The 19486-nt window shown below is 37.8% G+C and overlaps 2 protein-coding genes across 9 annotated transcripts in view; one reads left to right on the top strand and one right to left on the bottom strand.

The window, feature by feature from the left end:
- acsl1a (acyl-CoA synthetase long chain family member 1a) overlaps nucleotides 1–11826 on the top strand; it is a 40498-nt gene extending 28672 nt beyond the window's left edge. For all 4 annotated transcript variants that reach the window (XM_046048418.1, XM_046048416.1, XM_046048415.1 and 1 more), the window contains 19 exons: nucleotides 744–858; nucleotides 965–1029; nucleotides 1124–1225; nucleotides 2782–2881; nucleotides 2983–3158; nucleotides 3450–3482; nucleotides 3688–3739; nucleotides 3839–3912; nucleotides 5527–5604; nucleotides 6633–6767; nucleotides 7067–7201; nucleotides 7420–7515; nucleotides 7606–7678; nucleotides 7797–7885; nucleotides 8731–8847; nucleotides 8963–9106; nucleotides 9219–9320; nucleotides 9408–9479; nucleotides 10474–11826. In XM_046048418.1, the coding sequence (XP_045904374.1) occupies nucleotides 744–858; nucleotides 965–1029; nucleotides 1124–1225; nucleotides 2782–2881; nucleotides 2983–3158; nucleotides 3450–3482; nucleotides 3688–3739; nucleotides 3839–3912; nucleotides 5527–5604; nucleotides 6633–6767; nucleotides 7067–7201; nucleotides 7420–7515; nucleotides 7606–7678; nucleotides 7797–7885; nucleotides 8731–8847; nucleotides 8963–9106; nucleotides 9219–9320; nucleotides 9408–9479; nucleotides 10474–10614 (1899 nt within the window). In that variant the 3' untranslated portion in view covers nucleotides 10615–11826. The remainder of the gene's footprint in view (nucleotides 1–743; nucleotides 859–964; nucleotides 1030–1123; nucleotides 1226–2781; nucleotides 2882–2982; nucleotides 3159–3449; nucleotides 3483–3687; nucleotides 3740–3838; nucleotides 3913–5526; nucleotides 5605–6632; nucleotides 6768–7066; nucleotides 7202–7419; nucleotides 7516–7605; nucleotides 7679–7796; nucleotides 7886–8730; nucleotides 8848–8962; nucleotides 9107–9218; nucleotides 9321–9407; nucleotides 9480–10473) is intronic.
- Nucleotides 4591–19413, bottom strand: primpol (primase and polymerase (DNA-directed)). Of its 5 annotated transcripts, XR_006824963.1 has the most exons (16): nucleotides 19184–19347; nucleotides 17364–17737; nucleotides 17162–17256; nucleotides 16952–17090; nucleotides 16213–16360; nucleotides 16016–16118; nucleotides 15765–15916; nucleotides 14607–14769; nucleotides 14413–14510; nucleotides 14172–14258; nucleotides 13004–13112; nucleotides 12850–12926; nucleotides 12682–12728; nucleotides 12340–12576; nucleotides 4808–4917; nucleotides 4591–4678 (listed from the first exon to the last, which is right to left on the bottom strand). XR_006824963.1 is itself a non-coding variant. In XM_046048421.1 (15 exons), exons 2-14 carry the CDS (start codon nucleotides 17535–17537, stop codon nucleotides 12343–12345), a joined length of 1626 nt encoding a protein of 541 aa, XP_045904377.1. In that variant the 5' UTR covers nucleotides 17538–17737; nucleotides 19184–19347; the 3' UTR covers nucleotides 4591–4678; nucleotides 12340–12342. The 5 variants fall into 5 exon arrangements, 4 of the variants coding, with proteins under 4 accessions (XP_045904377.1, XP_045904376.1, XP_045904379.1 ...); XM_046048421.1 differs by lacking the exon at nucleotides 4808–4917; XM_046048420.1 differs by lacking the exons at nucleotides 4591–4678; nucleotides 4808–4917 and having other exon boundaries at nucleotides 7925–12576; nucleotides 19257–19413.
- Nucleotides 19414–19486: the final 73 nt, after the last annotated feature.

Below are 19486 nucleotides of genomic sequence, written 5' to 3'. Positions count from 1 at the left end.
TGTCCTTACCCAGGGACAGTGTTGGGCAAGTTCCTTATAATAAGTTACTTGTTACTTATTACTCCTAAAAAAAGTAATATTGTTACTTTACTTATTACTGGGTGATTAAAAGTAACTAATCACGTAACTATATTACTTCCACTGCTGCACAAGTTTCACATTGCTGTGCTGCTTTAGCAGATGCTTCAATAAATGAGATATAGAATTGTTCGTGATTGAAAGTTTGTTGCTGGTTGCACAAAGTTTACAACGGACTACAATGTTCTTTGCATCTTAGACTGTGACACAATAATGGCGATATCTTACAGCTGTGAAAATTAGCTTTTTGGCAAACAACTAACTGAACAACAGAAGGTCCGGTGCCGCTGACCTGCCACACAGTCGCACATTCACTTTAAGGATGGCGCGTTCAATAACGCACTAACACAGCGTTGCTTGGATTAGTACCTGTAATATTATTACTGTTTTGGTAATAGTAATCCATTCATTCAATCCAGTCATTCTAGATCAGAAAAGACAGCATTGTACTAATCATGCCTGCTGCTGAAAGAAGCATGCGTAAGTCTCCCAGTATCAACACATTCTGCAGGTGTGCAGGTGTACCCCAAAATAAATCCATGTTCTCCACATTCTCACGTGCTGACAATTAGAGAAATGTTGTAATGTGTCATGTTGTTGAGGTGTGGAAGGTTCGTCAGTAGTACTGGTCATAACTTTACGAATAACGAATTTTTTTCTTGTAGGGTGGAGAACGTGCAAGGAGGTCAGTACTGAACGTTGGTGACGAGTTAATGACACACTACTACAGCGATGCTCGCACAATGTATGAGGTGTTCCAACGAGGGCTCAGAGTATCAAGTGAGTGTATCTCTTGTGTCGGTTAAATATGAAACTCTGTGAAGACTTAAGGTTACAATTCTTTCAGTGAATGTAGAGAAAAGTGAGCTTTTTTTTTCTTTTGCAGATGATGGACCTTGTCTAGGATCAAGGAAACCTAACCAGCCATACGAGTGGCAGTCTTATAGAGAGGTGAGACGTGGACCACAGATACGGAAATCATTCTGCTTGTCCCCAATACACAACTAACCGAGTCACAATACACTTTTGTTTTTCTTTTGCACAGGTGGCAGACAGAGCGGAGAATATTGGTTCTGCTCTTCTTCACAAAGGACACTCTCACACAGGAGACAAGTTCATTGGCATCTTTTCTCAGAACAGGCCAGAGGTACAACAAGTGGCACAATAGAAAAGTGGCTGAAAAGTGGGCTTGTTGAAAAAGGCTAAATACAACAATGTGCAATGGAAACAGACTTAGTGAATAAATCATTACATACATGAAGCTTCCCTGTCTCCGAAGAGATGAAAAGTAGTGGCAGACGAAAACATAGTGGATGGAAATGCAAATTAATTTGCATAACATTTACATAAATTTGCTCTATATTTGGATGACCTTGATATTATACCTTGCTTCGTCCTTCTCTATTTAATCCTTCGTCCTACTGCCTATTTAATACACGCAGTAGTTTACTCCATAGTGAGCAGTAATGAACCATCATCCAATGAAGCACCAATGTGCGTATTATGTGATGCGTCAGCAGTGAACCAGTAGACCCGAACCTTTTGCTAGGAGAGCAAAGTCAAGCCTGATGTTGACTTACAAATAAAATAATGATTCCCTGTGTCGTCCTCACAGCGAGGAATACAGTTTATTAATTTTACACTGGTGTCGGATTGGTACTTAGCATCAGCTGATTCCCAAAGCCCAGGTATTGGTATTGAAACAGGACTTAAAAAATTAGATTGGTGCAACCCTATTATCTCCGCCAGCTGTAGGTGAATGGAATATAAAATGTGGGATTGCTAGCAGAAAGTATTATATATACAGCGGGCACTACATTTTTTGTTCCATTTCAGAAACGTATGGGGGCATTGCATATAAGAAGAATAATTCTGATACTCTAGTTAAAATGGCGGCATGTAAATATAAAGTGCAACACAGTAATTAATCTAATAAATATACACTGTCGACAAGAATACAAGTAAAAAAAGATCATAAACATATGTTATCCAAACAGGAAGTTAAATTAATGGTGCTCAGAATATTATGTTAGTAGCACATTAGCCTCAGACACTGTAATGGCTAGCTTGATTAGCAGATAACTGATCACAGCAAAACTACTCAAATCACAAATTAAGAATAACTAAACAGCTTCAATCAAAAGAGTACCTACAGATAACGCTCCCAACAAGGACATTTGGGGAGCAGATAAAATGTGCCTTGTCAATATGTACTTGGTCACATATTTGGTAAAATGGTGTGTGGATTAAACTGCTAGGGAAATGTGCCAGAAATGGTCGCTTCTAACAACAGGATGTTCAACTAAAGCCATTAGCTGGTGGCAGAATTTCAACAGTGAAAGGACAGAGTTGTTTTTCCAGCTATGTGAGATTCATCCAAACAATTAAAGATCTTTCTCTCAAGGAAAAGTCAGTAACTGGACATTGAGTGGGTTTTTTTGCCAAACTATTTGAGGCATCCCTAGCACTCTAAAAATATTTTACCAACCATGGCATTGATTCCTACTACAGCCATATTATCAGCATTTCTATTAGATCTTAACACAAATCGTAACGATCAGCTGTACAGGGTAAAAATACTGACTGTTTTTGTTGTTTTATGACTAAAGCTCCTAGAGGCCTTTGGTTTTGGTAGGTGTTGGGGAAGTATATAATTAGATTCTTTTCACATGTAATGTTGACCTGTTTTCTGTGTTTTCTCAGTGGACCATATCAGAGCTGGCCTGTTACACATACTCCATGGTGGCAGTCCCTTTGTATGACACACTTGGCACAGAGGCCATCGGATACATTATCGACAAAGGTACACAAAAGGGCACTTTCAAGCACTAACAAGCACACCAGCTGCAGCGCTATTACAACTCCAGATCAAGGATACTGACTTGGTGCTGTCTGTTTTTTCAGCTGCCATCTCAACAGTGATCTGCGACATACCCGAAAAGGCTAAGATGATTCTGGACTGTGCCAGTGGAAAAGGGCGAACGGTGAAGAGGATTGTGCTCATAGAGGCATTTGACAGTGACCTGGTGACGCGTGGCAAGGAGTGTGGCATTGAGATTCTGAGTTTGAAGGAGTTTGAGGTGAGAATAACACCCTAATCTCCTAATATTTTCATTGATTTATGTTTAAAAAGGTTTGTCAATCCCACGACATTTAATCTTTTCTGTAAAATATTACAATGTGTATCTACTGAGTATCAGGTGTTCATAAAAAAGTAGCTGTCCCTCCTGTTGTTGCTATTTGAGTTTGTTATCCAGTCATGTTCTGGTTAGAACTAAATGGAAATTAGGCCCCAAGGCGTTTGTCTGTTTTCAAGCATGATTATTATCACTTCCTGCAGACACGCTCTCTCAATGTTTGTTTTTTTCTAGGCCTTGGGTGAAGCCAACCACCAGAAACCAGTGGTGAGTAGGAACAGCACTCCTCATTTGACCTGTTGATTAAATGACAAAAAAAACCTCTTAATTCTTGCTAGATTGCTACAAGGATCACCTTTTCAACTTAGATAATTCACATGTAATCAGCAGGACTCGGCGCTAAAATACAGCATCGCACATTTCTAATGCAGTAGCCTTCATATGCATTAGTGTAGATCTGATCTGATTACAGCCCCCTCAACCAGATGACCTCGCAATAATCTGCTTTACATCTGGAACCACAGGTAATTACACAGCTTGTTACAACTTTAACCTTTTGGAGGTGTTTTGTGGGTTTTTGTTGCACATCTCATGTATAATCATGATTATCATTTTCCTTTCAGGAAACCCAAAAGGTGCAGTGCTTACTCACGGAAATGTAATCTCCAACACTGCAGCTTTCATTAGAGTGACAGAGGTAAACATACAAACAACTTGGAATATGTCAAATTTAAGTGTTGAATCTTAAGATAAATTACACTGTCTAATAGTGTATGTTTGATTTGGGTCCCCTTGTTTTTAAAGTGAAGGCTTTTTATTTGATTATCTTATTAAAAACTCCCTAAACAGTGGCCTCTGACTGTCCAGCTGCTAAACTCTACACAGGATGATAATGTTGATACACTCATCTGATTCACCTTTTAATTATTACCATGTGCACACAGCAATAAGCTTTACAAGCATCAGCAAGTGATTCACTGACTTTCTTTTAGCCCTGGACATATAAGCACACCTATCTTCTTGGTGGAGGCATTTAGTTGTGTATGCAAAACATCTTTATCCTCTGCTGCTTACCCTACTTAGAGCTGGGGGGAAACTCCTTTTTTATGTTTTTATTTAACAAAAAAAATCTGATTAAAAATGATTTATGTTTTTGTTTACCGTTAATATTCTCCTAAAAACACACTAGAACTGAATATCAAAGAGAAGGCAGTAAAGAACTACTTTTTGTGGTAAAGAAGCAAACAATATTGTCTACCATAAAGTTCTCTAACAGTGCAACTGTAAAGTAGGAGGGGTTCAAAAGGGTACATTCACTATCGTCATTGGGCGCATCGGTCAGAATGCGCAGAAGGAAGCCAGGAAACTATGAATATCCTCTGAAAAACGTTTTATTTCTTCCAATTCAAATGAGGCATTTGTCAACATAATGAGGGAAAAGAAAGACACATGAGTTGTTCGATCTGAAAGAAAGCAAACATAAGATTAGAAACTAAACTCACATGCCCATTTCAAGGAAATAAGGAGACAGACATCTAAATTAAGTTTTCATAAACATAGGATCAAACTAAAGAGTAAATTAAACTTCTTACTAGAACTGCCGCCCCATGTGGAAGTGAAAGGGAGTGCAGATGAACTCAATCAACTCAATTAGGAGGAATGAAAGGTGTAAGTGGGAGCCAATCAGTGATTAGAACAGGAACTAAAGGAAGTGAACAAAATAAAGATAAATTGCTACAACTACAGTAACTACAGTAACTAAAAGTGATTATGAGTAGGATTAGTGCATTAATAATAGAGCATTTACACAGACACAGAGTTCTTCGTTTTACTCCCCTTATTATGGAAAGCACAAGAAACAACTATTTGTTATTTGTTAGATAAATGTATAACAATGCAGAAAATTGCATCCTCCCCCTTCTCTTTTCACCTCTGACTGAATTGTGCCCAACTTCTGAAACCCACACACTTGCAGTCATGCGATTTGGATCAAATAAAATGTAAGCACTAAGCGGTTCGATGGACCTTGCTTAACATCTAAAATCCCTGTCAGACTTAGGTTGACCCTCTTTGACCCCTTTATGTTTTCCTGTCCTTCTTGTCTCCGTTCCTCTGTCTTCTTCCTGTGTCCGTTCACTCCTCCTCCTCTTCCTACCCTGTGTGTTTTGTCGTCCAGGGCACACTGAAGCCTAACAAAAAAGATGTGCTTATCTCCTTCCTCCCTTTGGCCCACATGTTTGAGAGGGTGGTGGAGGTACAGTATTCCATGTTTGACCTGCATACATGCATGTGTTTTGTGTGTCCCCTGCAGGTACACTGCATGCTGGACCTCCATGACATTCATGTATCCTATCTCCCCCTAGCTCACATGTTTGAGAGGGTTGTACAGGTATGTGTTGGACTCGTTTACCTTCAGACATATTGCATGATGAAATTACTAATGTAGTTTAAAGAGTTATAGGACTAAATTATGGCTCTGTAATGAGTTTTCATTTTGTTTTTAAAAGCAACTGTCTTATAAGTAGGTTTTGTTTATTTATTATGTTAATTATAAAAAAAATGTGAGAGGTTTGGGAATATTGATAGCACAAGTGCTCTATTTGCTTTTAATAACAATATTGAAGTGTAGTGGCTTTTATGATCTCCTTCAAACTTAACCTCTTCAACTTTAGGGTTGGGTTTTGAAAACTTTTTGAGTACTGAAATGTGTCTGTAGCACTGAGGGTTCCTAAAACTCTACTAAACATTGGCATTAAATGATTGGCCAGATTCACAATTCCATTTTTATGTATAAACTTAATTTATTTCTGACTGTATTTTATATTTGCGAGGTCTATAGCTGCAGATAAATTAAATACTTCCTTTTGAGAAGTTTGGCTTTTTGTTTAATTTAAAAAGGGTATTAAAGAAACAAGCATGTTTATTATACTCAAAGAAAGTATTATTGTTGTGCTATCTATACTGAAACTTGGGAATCATTTCGGCACAGGTACCAAAAAATTTCAACAGACACCCAGCCCTCCTCAGCTTTAAAGAAAGCGAGAACCTGTGTGCAGTGTTAGCATAGCCAAAAAAACACGACACATATATTATTAAGCTTAATGTCCTTCTGTTTCAATGAATTTTGTGATCCATAAATGACCAAGGAGCCTTTGACTTTCAAGGTGACTTTTAAGAACGCTGCTTCTAAATTTGGGAAATAAAGCTTTGTTTAATCAACAAACAGTCAATATCTAGTGAAATGTCCCCTTGTGGATATATCATCACATTGACTTGAACAAGTAGGAATTCAATTCGGTTTCAATTAAATTATATTTATATAATTATATAGTGATTTAAAACAGATGCTATCTCGTTGCACTTTTCATATAGAGCAGGTCTAGACTGTACTCTTTGTAATATCTGGCTTTTCATCAGGGTGTTATCCTCATCCATGGGGCACGAATCGGCTATTTCCAAGGGGACATTCGACTTTTGATGGATGATTTGAAAACACTGCAGCCAACAGTCTTTCCTGTGGTCCCACGTCTCCTCAACCGCATGTTTGATAAGGTCAGACAAAGCATAAGTTCATGTAGTTTATCTACTGTTCTACAAAAGTCATAGATAAGAGAAGAGCCACCTGATTTACTGTTTTCTTGTTACATTTTTTCAGGAACTTTCTTCTGGGACTATAATTTATTTTGTATTTTATTTTTTACTCATTCCGTTTAGTCACTAACTGTTCTAGTCACAGGTTCTACTTCTCTGGTCGGCTGCCGTCTTAAATGTTTAAAACAAATAGTGGTAATTCTCTGTGGCAGGACCAGTGCAGGAGGCTCTCAAACCAAGCTAGTCTCTATTCTCCACAGGTATTTAGTCAAGCCAACACGCCACTGAAGAAATGGCTGCTTGATTTGGCTTTCAGAAGGAAGGAGGCAGAGCTTAAAAATGGCGTGGTCCGAACAGACAGCATGTGGGACAAACTCATCTTCAAGAAAGTACAGGTAAACATGCCACACTCTGTAAAAGCATCCTGTGTTTTTGTTCAGCTTTCAGTCTTGGTCCTCTGTTAGCAGGTTCATGGACAGAATAATAAATACAAATTTTTATAAATGTTTTTTCTAAAATTGAAACTCCAGTGGACTTTATGATGTATAATAAACAATGGGCCAGTGTTTCAGTTTGACATTTCGAGTCTTCCCGTTTGTTTCACTCTTTGCAGGCGAGCCTGGGCGGTCGTGTCAGACTCATGATTACAGGAGCAGCTCCAGTGTCTCCAACCATCCTGACATTCCTAAGAGCTGCACTGGGTTGTCAGGTGACTCACATATACCTCATTTAATTTTTATAGAATAACTTTGTTTATTTTTTCATTAATGTCACTAAAAACATGCCATGCACTCTGCAGTTTTATGAAGGCTACGGGCAGACAGAATGTACAGCCGGGTGCTCCTTGTCAATGCCCGGGGACTGGACAGCAGGTAAAAGCTAGAACTTCCACTAATGGTGGCTCTTCTCCACTCTAGTGTATTACAGCCTGTGTGTAAAATTTACACAATTTGAACCATGACAATAACCTGTGACTATTTTGCATCTCAGGACACGTTGGGGCTCCTCTGCCCTGCAATCATATCAAACTGGTGGATGTGCCAGAAATGAATTACCTGGCTGCCAACGGAGAAGGAGAGGTGAGGAGTGCTGCTTCAGTAACAATCAAATACACACAGTGGGTGTGGAAATGTATTTATTTGCTTTATTCCAACTGTTTTATGCTGAGTTTATAAGTCTAAGTAAGTCCTCTGTTGTCAAGTGGGTTTTCCAACCCACACTACACTATAATAAGGGATTTACTGTACCGTTTTCCAGTTTCATTAGGTTAAGCATTTATTCAGCTTAACAAGTTGTAAAGAAGAAATACTATGTATGTATGTATGTATGTATATATACAGATTAAATCATGATAAACACAAGTAACACATGACAGAGTTAAGTTTCAATTACGTTAATGAATAAGAGTCTACTGTCATGTTAGCAGATGTACATAGCACAGCAGTACTTTGAGCTAAATGCTCTCTGCATGCTAACATGCGGATGTCCAGCAGGTATAATGTGTACCATGTTCGACACTTTAGTTTTACATATTATCTTGCTCACTTTTTCTACTTATCACTAAACACAAAGTACAACTGAGACTGATGGGAGTGTCTTTAGTTTTGCAGGTATTTGGTCATTAACCAGCAAAGTATTGGACAAAAATATAACTTGGTTTGAAGTGATTGCAATGTTACCTTGAGGGGGACATGAATGTCTGAACTAGATTTCAACAGCTTTCAAGACATTTAACTAAAAACCACAAACATCAACCTCATGGTGGCGTACGTGATGTTAACATTTTTTTTCTCAACAGACCAACATTGCCACCCCTAAAACCATGCCACTAGCATGGATACAATTTTTAACATTGCAGTGGAAAGGTCTGTGTGCCAGACAACAACACCAGCATAACAATACATGTTATCATCTCTCCTTCTAGGTATGTGTCAAAGGACCAAATGTATTCCTGGGATACCTGAAAGATCCCGAGAAAACAGCAGAGGCACTCGACCAGGATGGATGGCTGCACACAGGAGACATTGGGAAATGGCTTCCTGTAAGCAGAACTGGCTGAAGGGCACTACTGATCTTTGATTATTGTTGTGGGTATTAAGTCTAGTAGCTTAGCATCAGTTGTAACCTTAATTTCAAGTTCTCCTGGTTTGTTGCAGAACGGCACTCTGAAGATCACTGACAGAAAGAAGCACATTTTCAAGCTGGCACAAGGAGAATACATCGCCCCCGAGAAAATAGAAACCATCTATAATCTCAGTGATCCAGTGGCCCAGATATTTGTTTACGGTGAAAGCTTACAGGTAAGTAACATGATAACGATGTAGCACTACATCTCAGATATTCACAGTAGTTTCTAGCTTAGTACGGTTGGTGTGCCACTGATTTTCCTGTTATCCGTGTTGTATTTTTCAGGCATGCCTGGTGGGGATAGTGGTACCTGATCCAGACTTTTTACCTATTTGGATCAAGAAAAAGGGGATTGAAGGATCATACGCTGAACTTTGCAATAACATGGTGAGATTCATTAGTAGGCCTATTAGCAGCCCAAACACACGGCCTTTCTTGCTATGCATATATAATATTTTTCTGACTGGTTTTTAGGATGTGAAGAATGCCATTCTGGAGGACATCCTGAGGTTGGGCAAAGAGGCAGGACTAAAGTCATTTGAGCAGGTGATTGTTGCCATGTTTGACCTGTTTATCTATCAAGTTCTGCATTTTTCATTCTGCTGCTTTGGTCTGGCATCAGCAACTTCTTTAAGTGCAAAAACACATTTAATTAAATAATTCTTTATTTCTCATCTTCAAATTAAACTGAAATATTTAGCAAACTTATCAGTTTAAATTCACAGACTGAATAAATCACCAGCTACTTAAAAAATGAATATGTTATTTAAAGGATAAGTTTGGTATTTTGCAACCTGGACCCTATTTTCACATGTTTTTTGTGCCTATGTGACTAATTGGGACAGTTTTTAAAAATGGGTACAGTATTGAGCGAGCGTGCTGCAGTCGGCTGCAGCAAAACGGGTGCAACAGAATCCTTGCAGGCAATTGTGCCCCGTCAAATTTGACCGATCGAAGCAGCGGTACAACAGCAACTCCCGTATTTTGCGAGGTAAACTGTTTTTATCAACGGAGTCTGGTGGCTTTGACGAGAGTGATAAAATGACTGCTTCTGGTTAAACAAAAATGATCTCACTCTTTTAAAAAAGGTTTATCTCTGTAGGGATCCTTTCCATATTGTCAGACACTTACAATAACAATCTGAGCCTGTCATTGGCAAAAACAAGCACATTAGTGGCCGTACTTTGATGGGGTGCAATTGCCCGCAAGAATTATGTTGCAGCCCTATTTTGCTCAATACTGAACAAATGACACATTTTTTCATCAAATTAGGATCCATGTTGAAAATTACTGAAGATACCCTTTAAGGTATTTTGATTTAATGCTAAAGTCAATTATGCCAATTGACAAATGTAAATTATACAATAATCAAATGTCAGAATGTGCTGCTATTCTTGTGATGGGCATTAATTATTCACTATTTTTGGACACTTTATGAACTGAAAGAAAATAATCAATAACAAAACAGCTGCAGCCCTACTTCAAATATGTTTTTTTATTCTTTGTTATTCATTTTTCTTTGCTTTTTTTTTCTTTGCAGGTGAGAGATATTGCATTACATCCTGAGATGTTTTCTGTCCAGAACGGCTTACTGACACCCACCCTGAAGGCCAAGAGGGCTGAGCTTCGGAGCCGCTTCATAGGGAAAATTGATGAACTCTATGCCGGAATTAAGATGTAAACTGGGATCGAGGAATACTGTAGGGAACGTGACAATCATTTAGAGCACACAGCCAGAACCAAATAGTTTATTGATGGTTATTTGCCTCAATTTATCTACAAGTAACAATATTCACAATCTTGGGAATTGCTTTCAAACAAACTGGATAATGAATTTCAGTTTGACGTATGTATTGTCCCCACTTCATCTAGCAATTGTAGCACTAAATTTACCCTGCCATCACTGGCTTATTAGTTCATAATATCCAGGAACATGTCATCATGTGACCGGTATAAGTTATCCAAGAGTAAGGGTTTAAAAACGAAGGGGAAATGAGACTTCTTATGCCTTAACTGCCATCAAATCTGACTATGTCATGGTCAGAAAGGTCCAGCCCCTGAAGACATTTCTGCGTGTTTTTTATTCTTGGTAACCACAAAAGATCATATAAACATGCTTTTTCAACAGTGACAAAGTATTTATATACCAGACTATTTAATGTTTTGGTTCTATTTAAGTTGATATTTAATGTAACCATTAAACCTGTAAATAGTGTATCTGCTGAAAAGTCTATTTGTATGCAAAGTGTCAAGCCTGATGCGCTGTAGTTATAATTACCTGCATTCCCATGTTTCTCGATGCTGTATGCTAAAAGGACTGATAAACCGGTTTTGGTGCGCAATGTAGATGATGGCCTATTAGGAATCTTGTTGCTTGACAGACCGTTTGTGCCATTTGGTTGTTTTTGTTTCTGCATGGAAAATCTCAAATGTTACGACAATGTACATGCCTTTTTTCCTTTTTCATGTTTCAGTGCCATTGGTTGCAGGATAAATCTACATACGGTCATTTGTATGATGCACACGTCTTCAGGGTATTTATTTGGCTCGCTAGTATCACTGTTCATTTTAAGAAGCCGGTTTTTCAAAAGTAATTCCACGTCCTCGTCAGCATGTCAAATTAACCTTTCCCTGATGGTCCATGAAACTAAGAGTCTTGTGTGTAACAGAGCAGCATTTCAGATGTTTCACAAAAAACGTGTTGTGAATTCACATTTTTTTATGGTCATTGGACACATTTAATCATGTCGAGGCCTCGTTGACAGTTTAAGCCATATTGTTGTTTTTTTTAAGACTCTTATGATGTGAAAAGGGCAAAGGTGCAGTTTTGTGCTGGAGTTATATGTACAGTATCTTTATTTATCAACTGTACCAAATAAACTTTCCTCCAAAATTGTGGTATACAGTTTGTCTTTTGGAATGGAGAAACATATTTTGATGGATTCCTGAAAGGGCATAAATGATTTCTAAATATTTTTGTTGCTAGAAACCTTTTTGTTCCATTCTAATTGTTAAAGTGCATTAATCCATATATTTTGGCAACACATTTTATTAAATAGTTTATAACACTAATGTAGTATAAGCAAATATGCCATTTTAAGTGTTTATTATTGTACAGTAATTGTCAACAACTTTATATTTCTATACTATATTTCAAGTGTGTTTTACTATATTATAATACACAATCTGATAATACAGCAGCCTTCACTGATGGGTGCCCACAGGAAGAGTTAAGTTACAGTGGTTGACAAATACAATAATAAACACTTACAACTACATTCTAGGGTGTTATACACCATTTTTACATTGTTTATAATGCTTTTAAATGCTAAATCGGAGGGAGGACTTGGAAGTGTTACCAGAATCTTTAAAGCTGTACAGCCAGGCAAAATAAAATAAATCTCACCCTCTAGTGGGAATCAAAATCTTCCATACATTTCAGCAGAAGTTGATCAGAGATATCTCCGCTGTTTTGTTCAAATTCGTCCAGGCTCTCTAAATACTCTTGGTCATCCTGTCCGTCTCCCCACACATCAGCAGATTCCTCCTCTGGACACAATGTGCTTTGACGGGCCTGGTTTGGTGCATGGCTGGGTTCAATGTTGCCAGCGTCGTCCATTAAGTAAGCCTGGTCTTCCTCATCCTGTCAGAGAACAGAAGACGTGATGATACGCTGCTGCATGTTGTGAAGAATACCGTGTCTTTGAGCTTTAACAAAAGGTGCTAGTTAAAAGTATAGCAAACAAACCAGTTTCATGATGTAGCTGACACAGATCTCCTGTGGCAGTGGGTAACCTGTAACATAAAAAATGTTTCTCAGACAGGTTTTATTACCACATTTTATTACCCCACAGACAGATCATGTGTCCTTGAGTTGTTTTTTATTAGAAAAGGTCTGTATGGCCGCATTACATACTTGAGGACCGGAAGTTCTTGCATTCAGGATCGTGACACTTCTGGTACCACACTTCCTCTTTGAGATCCACAACAATCCTGCAGAGGAGGATGAGACCAGATCAGAAAGGCGGAGCACACTTAAAGACTGTCTACAAAATATGAAACATACGTACATGATGTTGTTGCTTTTATGAAACCTTTCCACATTTTCACACCAGCGGTATTTTGCGATGTCGTAGACAAGCAGTTGTTCAGCAGCAAAGTAGTTCCATCGTCTGATGCCTGTTCAAGTATACATAACAGACATTCCTGTTTTACACTGTTACAATCAGTCCTTGCATAGTACGCTCTGTCTGTCTGACAGTGGATGGTTTGAACACACAAATTTCACAACTCACCAAATGTTCATAGAAACATACTGTATGCTATCACAAGGTGCTGGGTGGTATAGAACAAAAATATAACAATAGTTTTGATCATATATCGTGTTTTTCATATAAACTACGCACAAAAAGTAAGGAAATGTGTGTTTGGTAGAGTATTTCTTTGTTGTAACAATGCTTCTTGGCAATAAATCTTATACCTTTGGAAATCCTGATTATTTCCTTTTTAAATGGTGCCACATTGGTAAGGAACATGCATTTGTGGAACGAACAGCAGAGCTGAGTATGTGGGTTGTGCCCATGAAACATTTGCCAAATCTTCTCTGACAATGCCAGCTACAATAATAATCTGAGCTAAATTAACTTAAAGCAGCTTTTAAATCTAAGTAAACACAAGTTCAACCTGTATCAATTTGGTGACTCACACAGACAACCAAAATTTGAGATGATATCTAGTAGAACTATTTACCAGCTCCACAAACACACCATGCACAGTATCTTCAGCACTTGTATGTTGCTACAAAGCAACAGAAATGTGGGTTGTCTAGGACTAAAACAATTAATCAATTAGTTAATCAAAACAACAAAAACAATCTGCAACTATTTTGATATCTGATACAAGTTATTTTGTCCACTAAAAATATGTTCCAGTTCATCAAATATGAGGGGTTTCTGCTTTTTATACATATTGTTGGGCTTTGAACTGTTGGTTGAACATCTAAAGTCATCACCTCTGGCTTTAGGAAATTGTGACAGACATTTTTCACAGCTGCCAGACATTTTATACACCAAACTATTCATCAAACTATTTATCAATTAATTGAGAAAATAATCAAAAGATTAAACGATAATGAAAACAACCATTGGTGGGAGCCCAAGGTCCCAAACTAGACATGCACATGTTTTGAAAAGGACACATCTTTTGCAAAAGCATATCCTGTATCAGCCCAACACTTACTTCCATGTACGCCATCCTTTGTAACCACAGTTAATACAAAGTTGTCCACTTCTTGATGAGGGGACGACAGGCAGCCATTAAGTGAGTCTGCCAGTGATGCATGAGAAAAAAGTTTAAATTAAAGATTAAAACTATTTATGTTGAAAAATTTCAAGGTAAAACTTTGCTATGCTGGCTGATTATTTAATACACTATTTATGTATGCATAATATGGAGAGATTCCTCTGTTGTCATTTGTTACCTGCATTTGAGGCTGACCCCTGCTGGCCAAGTAGCGTTGAGGTTTTGGATTCCTTTGTTTCTGGGATGTCCCACGTTAGAATCCTTTGACCTGTGAAACTAATGACACACAGAAATAAGCTCTAATTGCTGTGGCTTGATAAAGGTAATAATTGAAGCAGCCAAAAAAACTGCGTTAAAATGTGTTCTATGTACCTCACATTACAGATTAAGGAAGCCAAGAATACACTTTCCTCCTCGGAAATTCCCTTTTCAGGTTTGGCAATAAACTTGTTGTTGTCTGCCACCGTGAATGCAGCGTTCTTTCCAACTTTTGATGACTTGTAAAGTCGGAAATTGCGGTTCTTGGTGTAAACACCTGTTTTTGTAAAATATAACCATTAGTAAATACTGGCAAGGTTTACAAAACAATAGGGCTGAAACGATTCATTGATTAAATCGGTAAAATTGATTCATAAAATGCTTCGACACAAATTCTTTGCATCGATGCTTCGTTTAATCCATGTAACTATACAGCACAGTGTTTCCAGGGACATTTATTACTGTCGCACATCACATTTACGCTGTGAATACGACGTGATTATGATGGAGCTGTTTGCAAAGTGGAGGAAGAGAGAGAATAGAGAATAGCAAGGGACAAAGAAGAAAGTGTCCAAAGTATGGGATTATTTCAAGTTAAAGAAAACAACAACTCTGTACTGTTACGGTCCGTCCACCGTAAAACTAAACTTTTGTTGCCTCGGCAACAGCACGACGGCGACTTATCAGAAAGCACCTGGTGTTCTGCCAGCGGACCACAGACAAGGTAACAGTAACAGCAACTTTAGCATTTAACTGAAATCATGATTGATTGTTGAGTTGAAGGCTAACCAAAGTAAACTGCAGTCCTCAGATGAAAATGTACACACGTGCGTTTGTTCTCCTTATTGGGCCGTGAGTTATAACCTCACAGTCATAAGTTAACTCCCCTCCAGCTCTCTCTGTAGCTCAGACGGTCCCTGCTACCTGCGTATGCTAATCCATCCTTTCACCCATATTCTTTGTCTTTATTATCGCCATCTTTATAATAACAAACAACAGCTGTTTCCTGTGCAGGATCGCTCATTTCCCATTTCACGCGTTTTCTTGCCGCCAAGCAAAAGTACTTCTTAAACGATGAATCGTTGAAATAATCTATAGAAGCTTCGAATACTAAAATCATCGTTAGCTGCAGCCCTACAAAACAATATACATAAAAAAGGTACTGAATATATCAAGACAAGTATTTAACATAAGTTAAGTGCATGTCTCTGATATAATGGTAAAAAAAAAAAAAAGAAAAAAAAAGGAAAAAAAGCTTGTGGTTTCTCTTACCAAGATCGACAAAGAGACAGTCTTGGCCATCCTTGTTTTTCACCTTGAGGAACCTGAGGTCTCTCTCTTCCTGCTTGCGCCTCTTGGTCTGTGGACTCTCAGCCATCTCACCTGCCTGTGCCGGCTTCCCCTCAGAAACAGCATGCGTTCTGCTGTCAGTGCGTCATTGACAAAAATTACACAAAGTGATGATAGCAGAGAAAATTATAAATATTTTTAAATATTTATTTTCACACGTCTGATAAACAAACCGTGTTTCACTGTTCTCTGCCACTGAATTCATCCCAACATTCAGGACACTACCATTTTTGGGTGTGCTCAGAACTGGTTGAAGAATTGCATGGATAAATCTACCTAATAAAAAAAGACAGACAGAATATATGAACTGAAGTTATATATGAAGAAAACAAAATCAGTCTTTGTTCCTTCTATTCAACACAGAACATACCCACATGTATGTTGTCTTTGAAAGCTGCATTCTGGAGATTGAAGATGAGATGTCGACTGAACTTCTCTTCTGTGCTGGAGTCGAGATTGAGGACATTGTTTGTGGAGCACTGAATCCCATAAATGTCCATTAGCTTGTCACAAACGTACTGTCAACACACAGACCGGTAAATATACAGTACATCCTACATCTTTAAGAAAGTAACTACAAACTACAAACTACACATAATCTCCCATATGCGACAGATTCTAGTCTCCAGAAGCAACTTTAAGCCATCACTTTTATCACTTTTTCACAGTTTATCATTTTGATTTATTCAACTAATCATCCTTGTCTTGTTGGAATCAACAGTGAACCTTACTTCCCCTCAGAAATTCTTTCTTTCCCCCATTAGAGCGAAGACATATTTACACACTTAAATAGTGAAAGAAAACTACAGTCCCAAGGATTAAAATGTCACTAAAAACTTAATTAAAATATCTAAATTTAATAATTTTTTTCAGCCCTTAATTGTAGCAGGACATTGCAGCTTGAAATTAGAAGAACATGAGTGAAATATATACAGGTTGGGAGGGATTTTCCCTTTTGTATTTATTTTTTTATGCCACATTTTTGTTTCAATAATTATTAAACTGATCAACTTCTGAATCATTGTTATCTGAATGTGAAGCAAGCTGTTTGATAAAAATAAGTTTGAACAGAACGCAGGAACATACATCGTCAGTGAAAAGTACCCTACCTGGATAAGTGAAGACACCATAGTTTTCCCATCAGCTCCTTTGTTTGAGGGTTTGTGGAACTCCAAGTCAAAGTAAAGCTTACAAACAGCGCCCTCTGGTATCACCTCATAGCAGTGCATCAAGGACTGTGTGTAAGTCCTGAAAAACAAATAACCATCAACGCACAAACGAAGATTCACCGCATTTTGCAATATAGAATTTATACTTACCTGTAGTAATGCCACAGCTCACTGTAACTGGTAACCAGGTACATCCTTTGACCAAGGGGGGTCTTTTCTTTCTCAAGCGCAAAAACATGTACAGCCTAGGGAATGCAAAGCACAAATATCAGCACGTTATCCTTCACACACACAGAATGTAAAATCTAAGGTACAGACTGATGACATAATCAAGTGCCAAGTCTTGTGTTACCTCTTTGCAGCTCTGAGCAAAGCTGAAAGCCATAATTTGACGAGGGAAGAGCTTCCAGATGGAGGAAGGCTGACACGGCCACAGTCGAGGTTTGTAGGGTGAGGCCAGAGGATTCAGCTGGAACGACTGAGCAAGCTGCTCAACCTTTTTCACTCGGTCTCCCCACTTCCTCATCCTCAAGACCTTACGAACCACTTATATGTGACCTTTTATTGCACCCATAGGGCAACTTGTTCATCATTTGTACACCTCCAACTGATGTCAGAGATCAGCTACAGTGCAGCGCCCTAGAGCTAGTAAAAATTCAGTGACTTGCTCAAGGAGAGGTCAGCAGAGTGGATGTTTGAACTTCGGTCCTCTTGTCATCCTTCAACCTGAAAAAAACTATATCAGCATAACACACTACAACACCACAAACTACATCCTCTAAACTGGCCGTACAGTTGAATCAACAACTCTCAGAAACATTTTCAACAAAAACAGAGTGTGATAACCACCATGAAGATATTTATTGCAGAACTCGACTGCATTAGTTTTAGCTAGGTGTAGCTAATAAACTGGCAACTGGGTGTATTTTCAGTATATAAACTATGATGTAAAATATGATTATAAAATATAATAGATTCTTATAGATACATTCGTAAACATCACAATAGTGTATAAAATGCCCTCACTTAACCTTGACTCATGACAAAATTAAAAGGCTGTTTACAATTATCAATAGTAATTAGGGCAGCACAATTGATCTAAATATTAGCAAATCCCAATTTGGCCAAGTGCAATATCCAAATCGCAGAAGCTGCTATTTTTTTGATGGAAGTAAAAATGTGTGACATAACAGCACTATAACGTAGTACTGTAGCGCTGTAGAGATACCCCGGCCTACAAAAAAATGTTTGTTTGGTTCAGACAAATGTCACAACATCATGACTGTAATAGCTTTTCAGTGAAAATGAATGTGTGATGCAAAAATTTGCATTCTCACTAATCATGAATCTTATGGCATATCGTAAATATGTCAAGATTTATCACAATTAGATTTTTTTTTTTTACGATATAAGTGCAGCCCAAATAGTAATAATACAATAATATAACAAAGGACACTGAACAATGCCAAACTGAAAAATGTATACTAACTATTGCTTAGATAATACAGTACAGTTTCTGCTAATACTTCTGTTTGAATGCAGGACTTTTACCTGTAGTGCAGTATATTTACTATGTTAACTAAGTGGTATTCAGGCACTTTATTGTAGTAAAGTACTGTAGCTTCAAAACCACAAGTTAAACTTACTAATTAGAAGTAAAAATAAGAAGAATAAGTACTATCTATCAAAATAAAAGGACACATTATAAAGGCCCCTGGCTGAGTTACATTATTATAACATATCATATCATGATGTATTATGATACATTAACATATTTTCATTATCGGTATTTTAAATATAATTTTTCATCATCAAGTAACTAGTAAATATGAAAGTAAAATAAAAGTAAGTTAAGTAAAAGTAAAATATTTCCATGTAATGCAGTGAGGCAGAGATTGCAGCATCACATACTGAAGCAAGTTAACGTTTAAAGTTTAAGTAACTTCCCTTAAAAAGTACTTGAGTAACTTAACGTTAATGAGCTTAGCTGCTTTCTATTATATTGCCTTTTCAAGTAAATAATATGAATACCTTTTCCACCACCGTAGACTAAAGTTAGCTATAAACCCACGGTGAAGTGTCAGAGATCATTTAGGCAGTGAGCTAAGTTAACATAACTTTAACATTAACGTTAGCTAATTCAGTCTTTGGGGGAAAATGGCCATAACTCACCATTAGTTAAGGATTAATGGTACAACAGTCCAGCCAATTATGTTACAGTTGTGTTAATAGTCCATTTAGTCACCTGTCAGTGTGTGGAAACTGGTAACGTTAAGAGAAATATGAACACAAACTTCAGCCACAGCGTCTTGTTTCCTTTTAGGCGCGTCTGGAACCGGAAATAGTGCTGTTTCCGGTTCAAAACGGAGTTATAGCATTTATATACAGTCTATGGTTATAGCCCAGACAGCAGAACTGGTTTTGGTTTAACAAAGAACCTGTACTGTTTATTAGATACAAACAGTGTAGATGATT

This window comes from Micropterus dolomieu, linkage group LG04 (genome assembly GCF_021292245.1).
Source record: "Micropterus dolomieu isolate WLL.071019.BEF.003 ecotype Adirondacks linkage group LG04, ASM2129224v1, whole genome shotgun sequence".
Classification (NCBI taxonomy): Eukaryota; Metazoa; Chordata; class Actinopteri; order Centrarchiformes; family Centrarchidae; genus Micropterus; species Micropterus dolomieu.
Note: the sequence above shows the minus strand (reverse complement) of the source record. Positions and strands in the feature narration are given on the sequence as shown.

Coding starts and splice junctions, on each gene's coding strand:
- primpol (XM_046048420.1), bottom strand. CDS start 17,537: ATGAGGAAGTGGGGAGACCGAGTGAAAAAGGTTGAGCAGCTTGCTCAG. Junction 13,113..14,171: donor AAAGGATGGCGTACATGGAA/GTAAGTGTTGGG, acceptor ATACTTGAACAG/GCATCAGACGATGGAACTAC. Junction 12,729..12,849: donor CAAGAACTTCCGGTCCTCAA/GTATGTAATGCG, acceptor TTTATGTTACAG/GTTACCCACTGCCACAGGAG.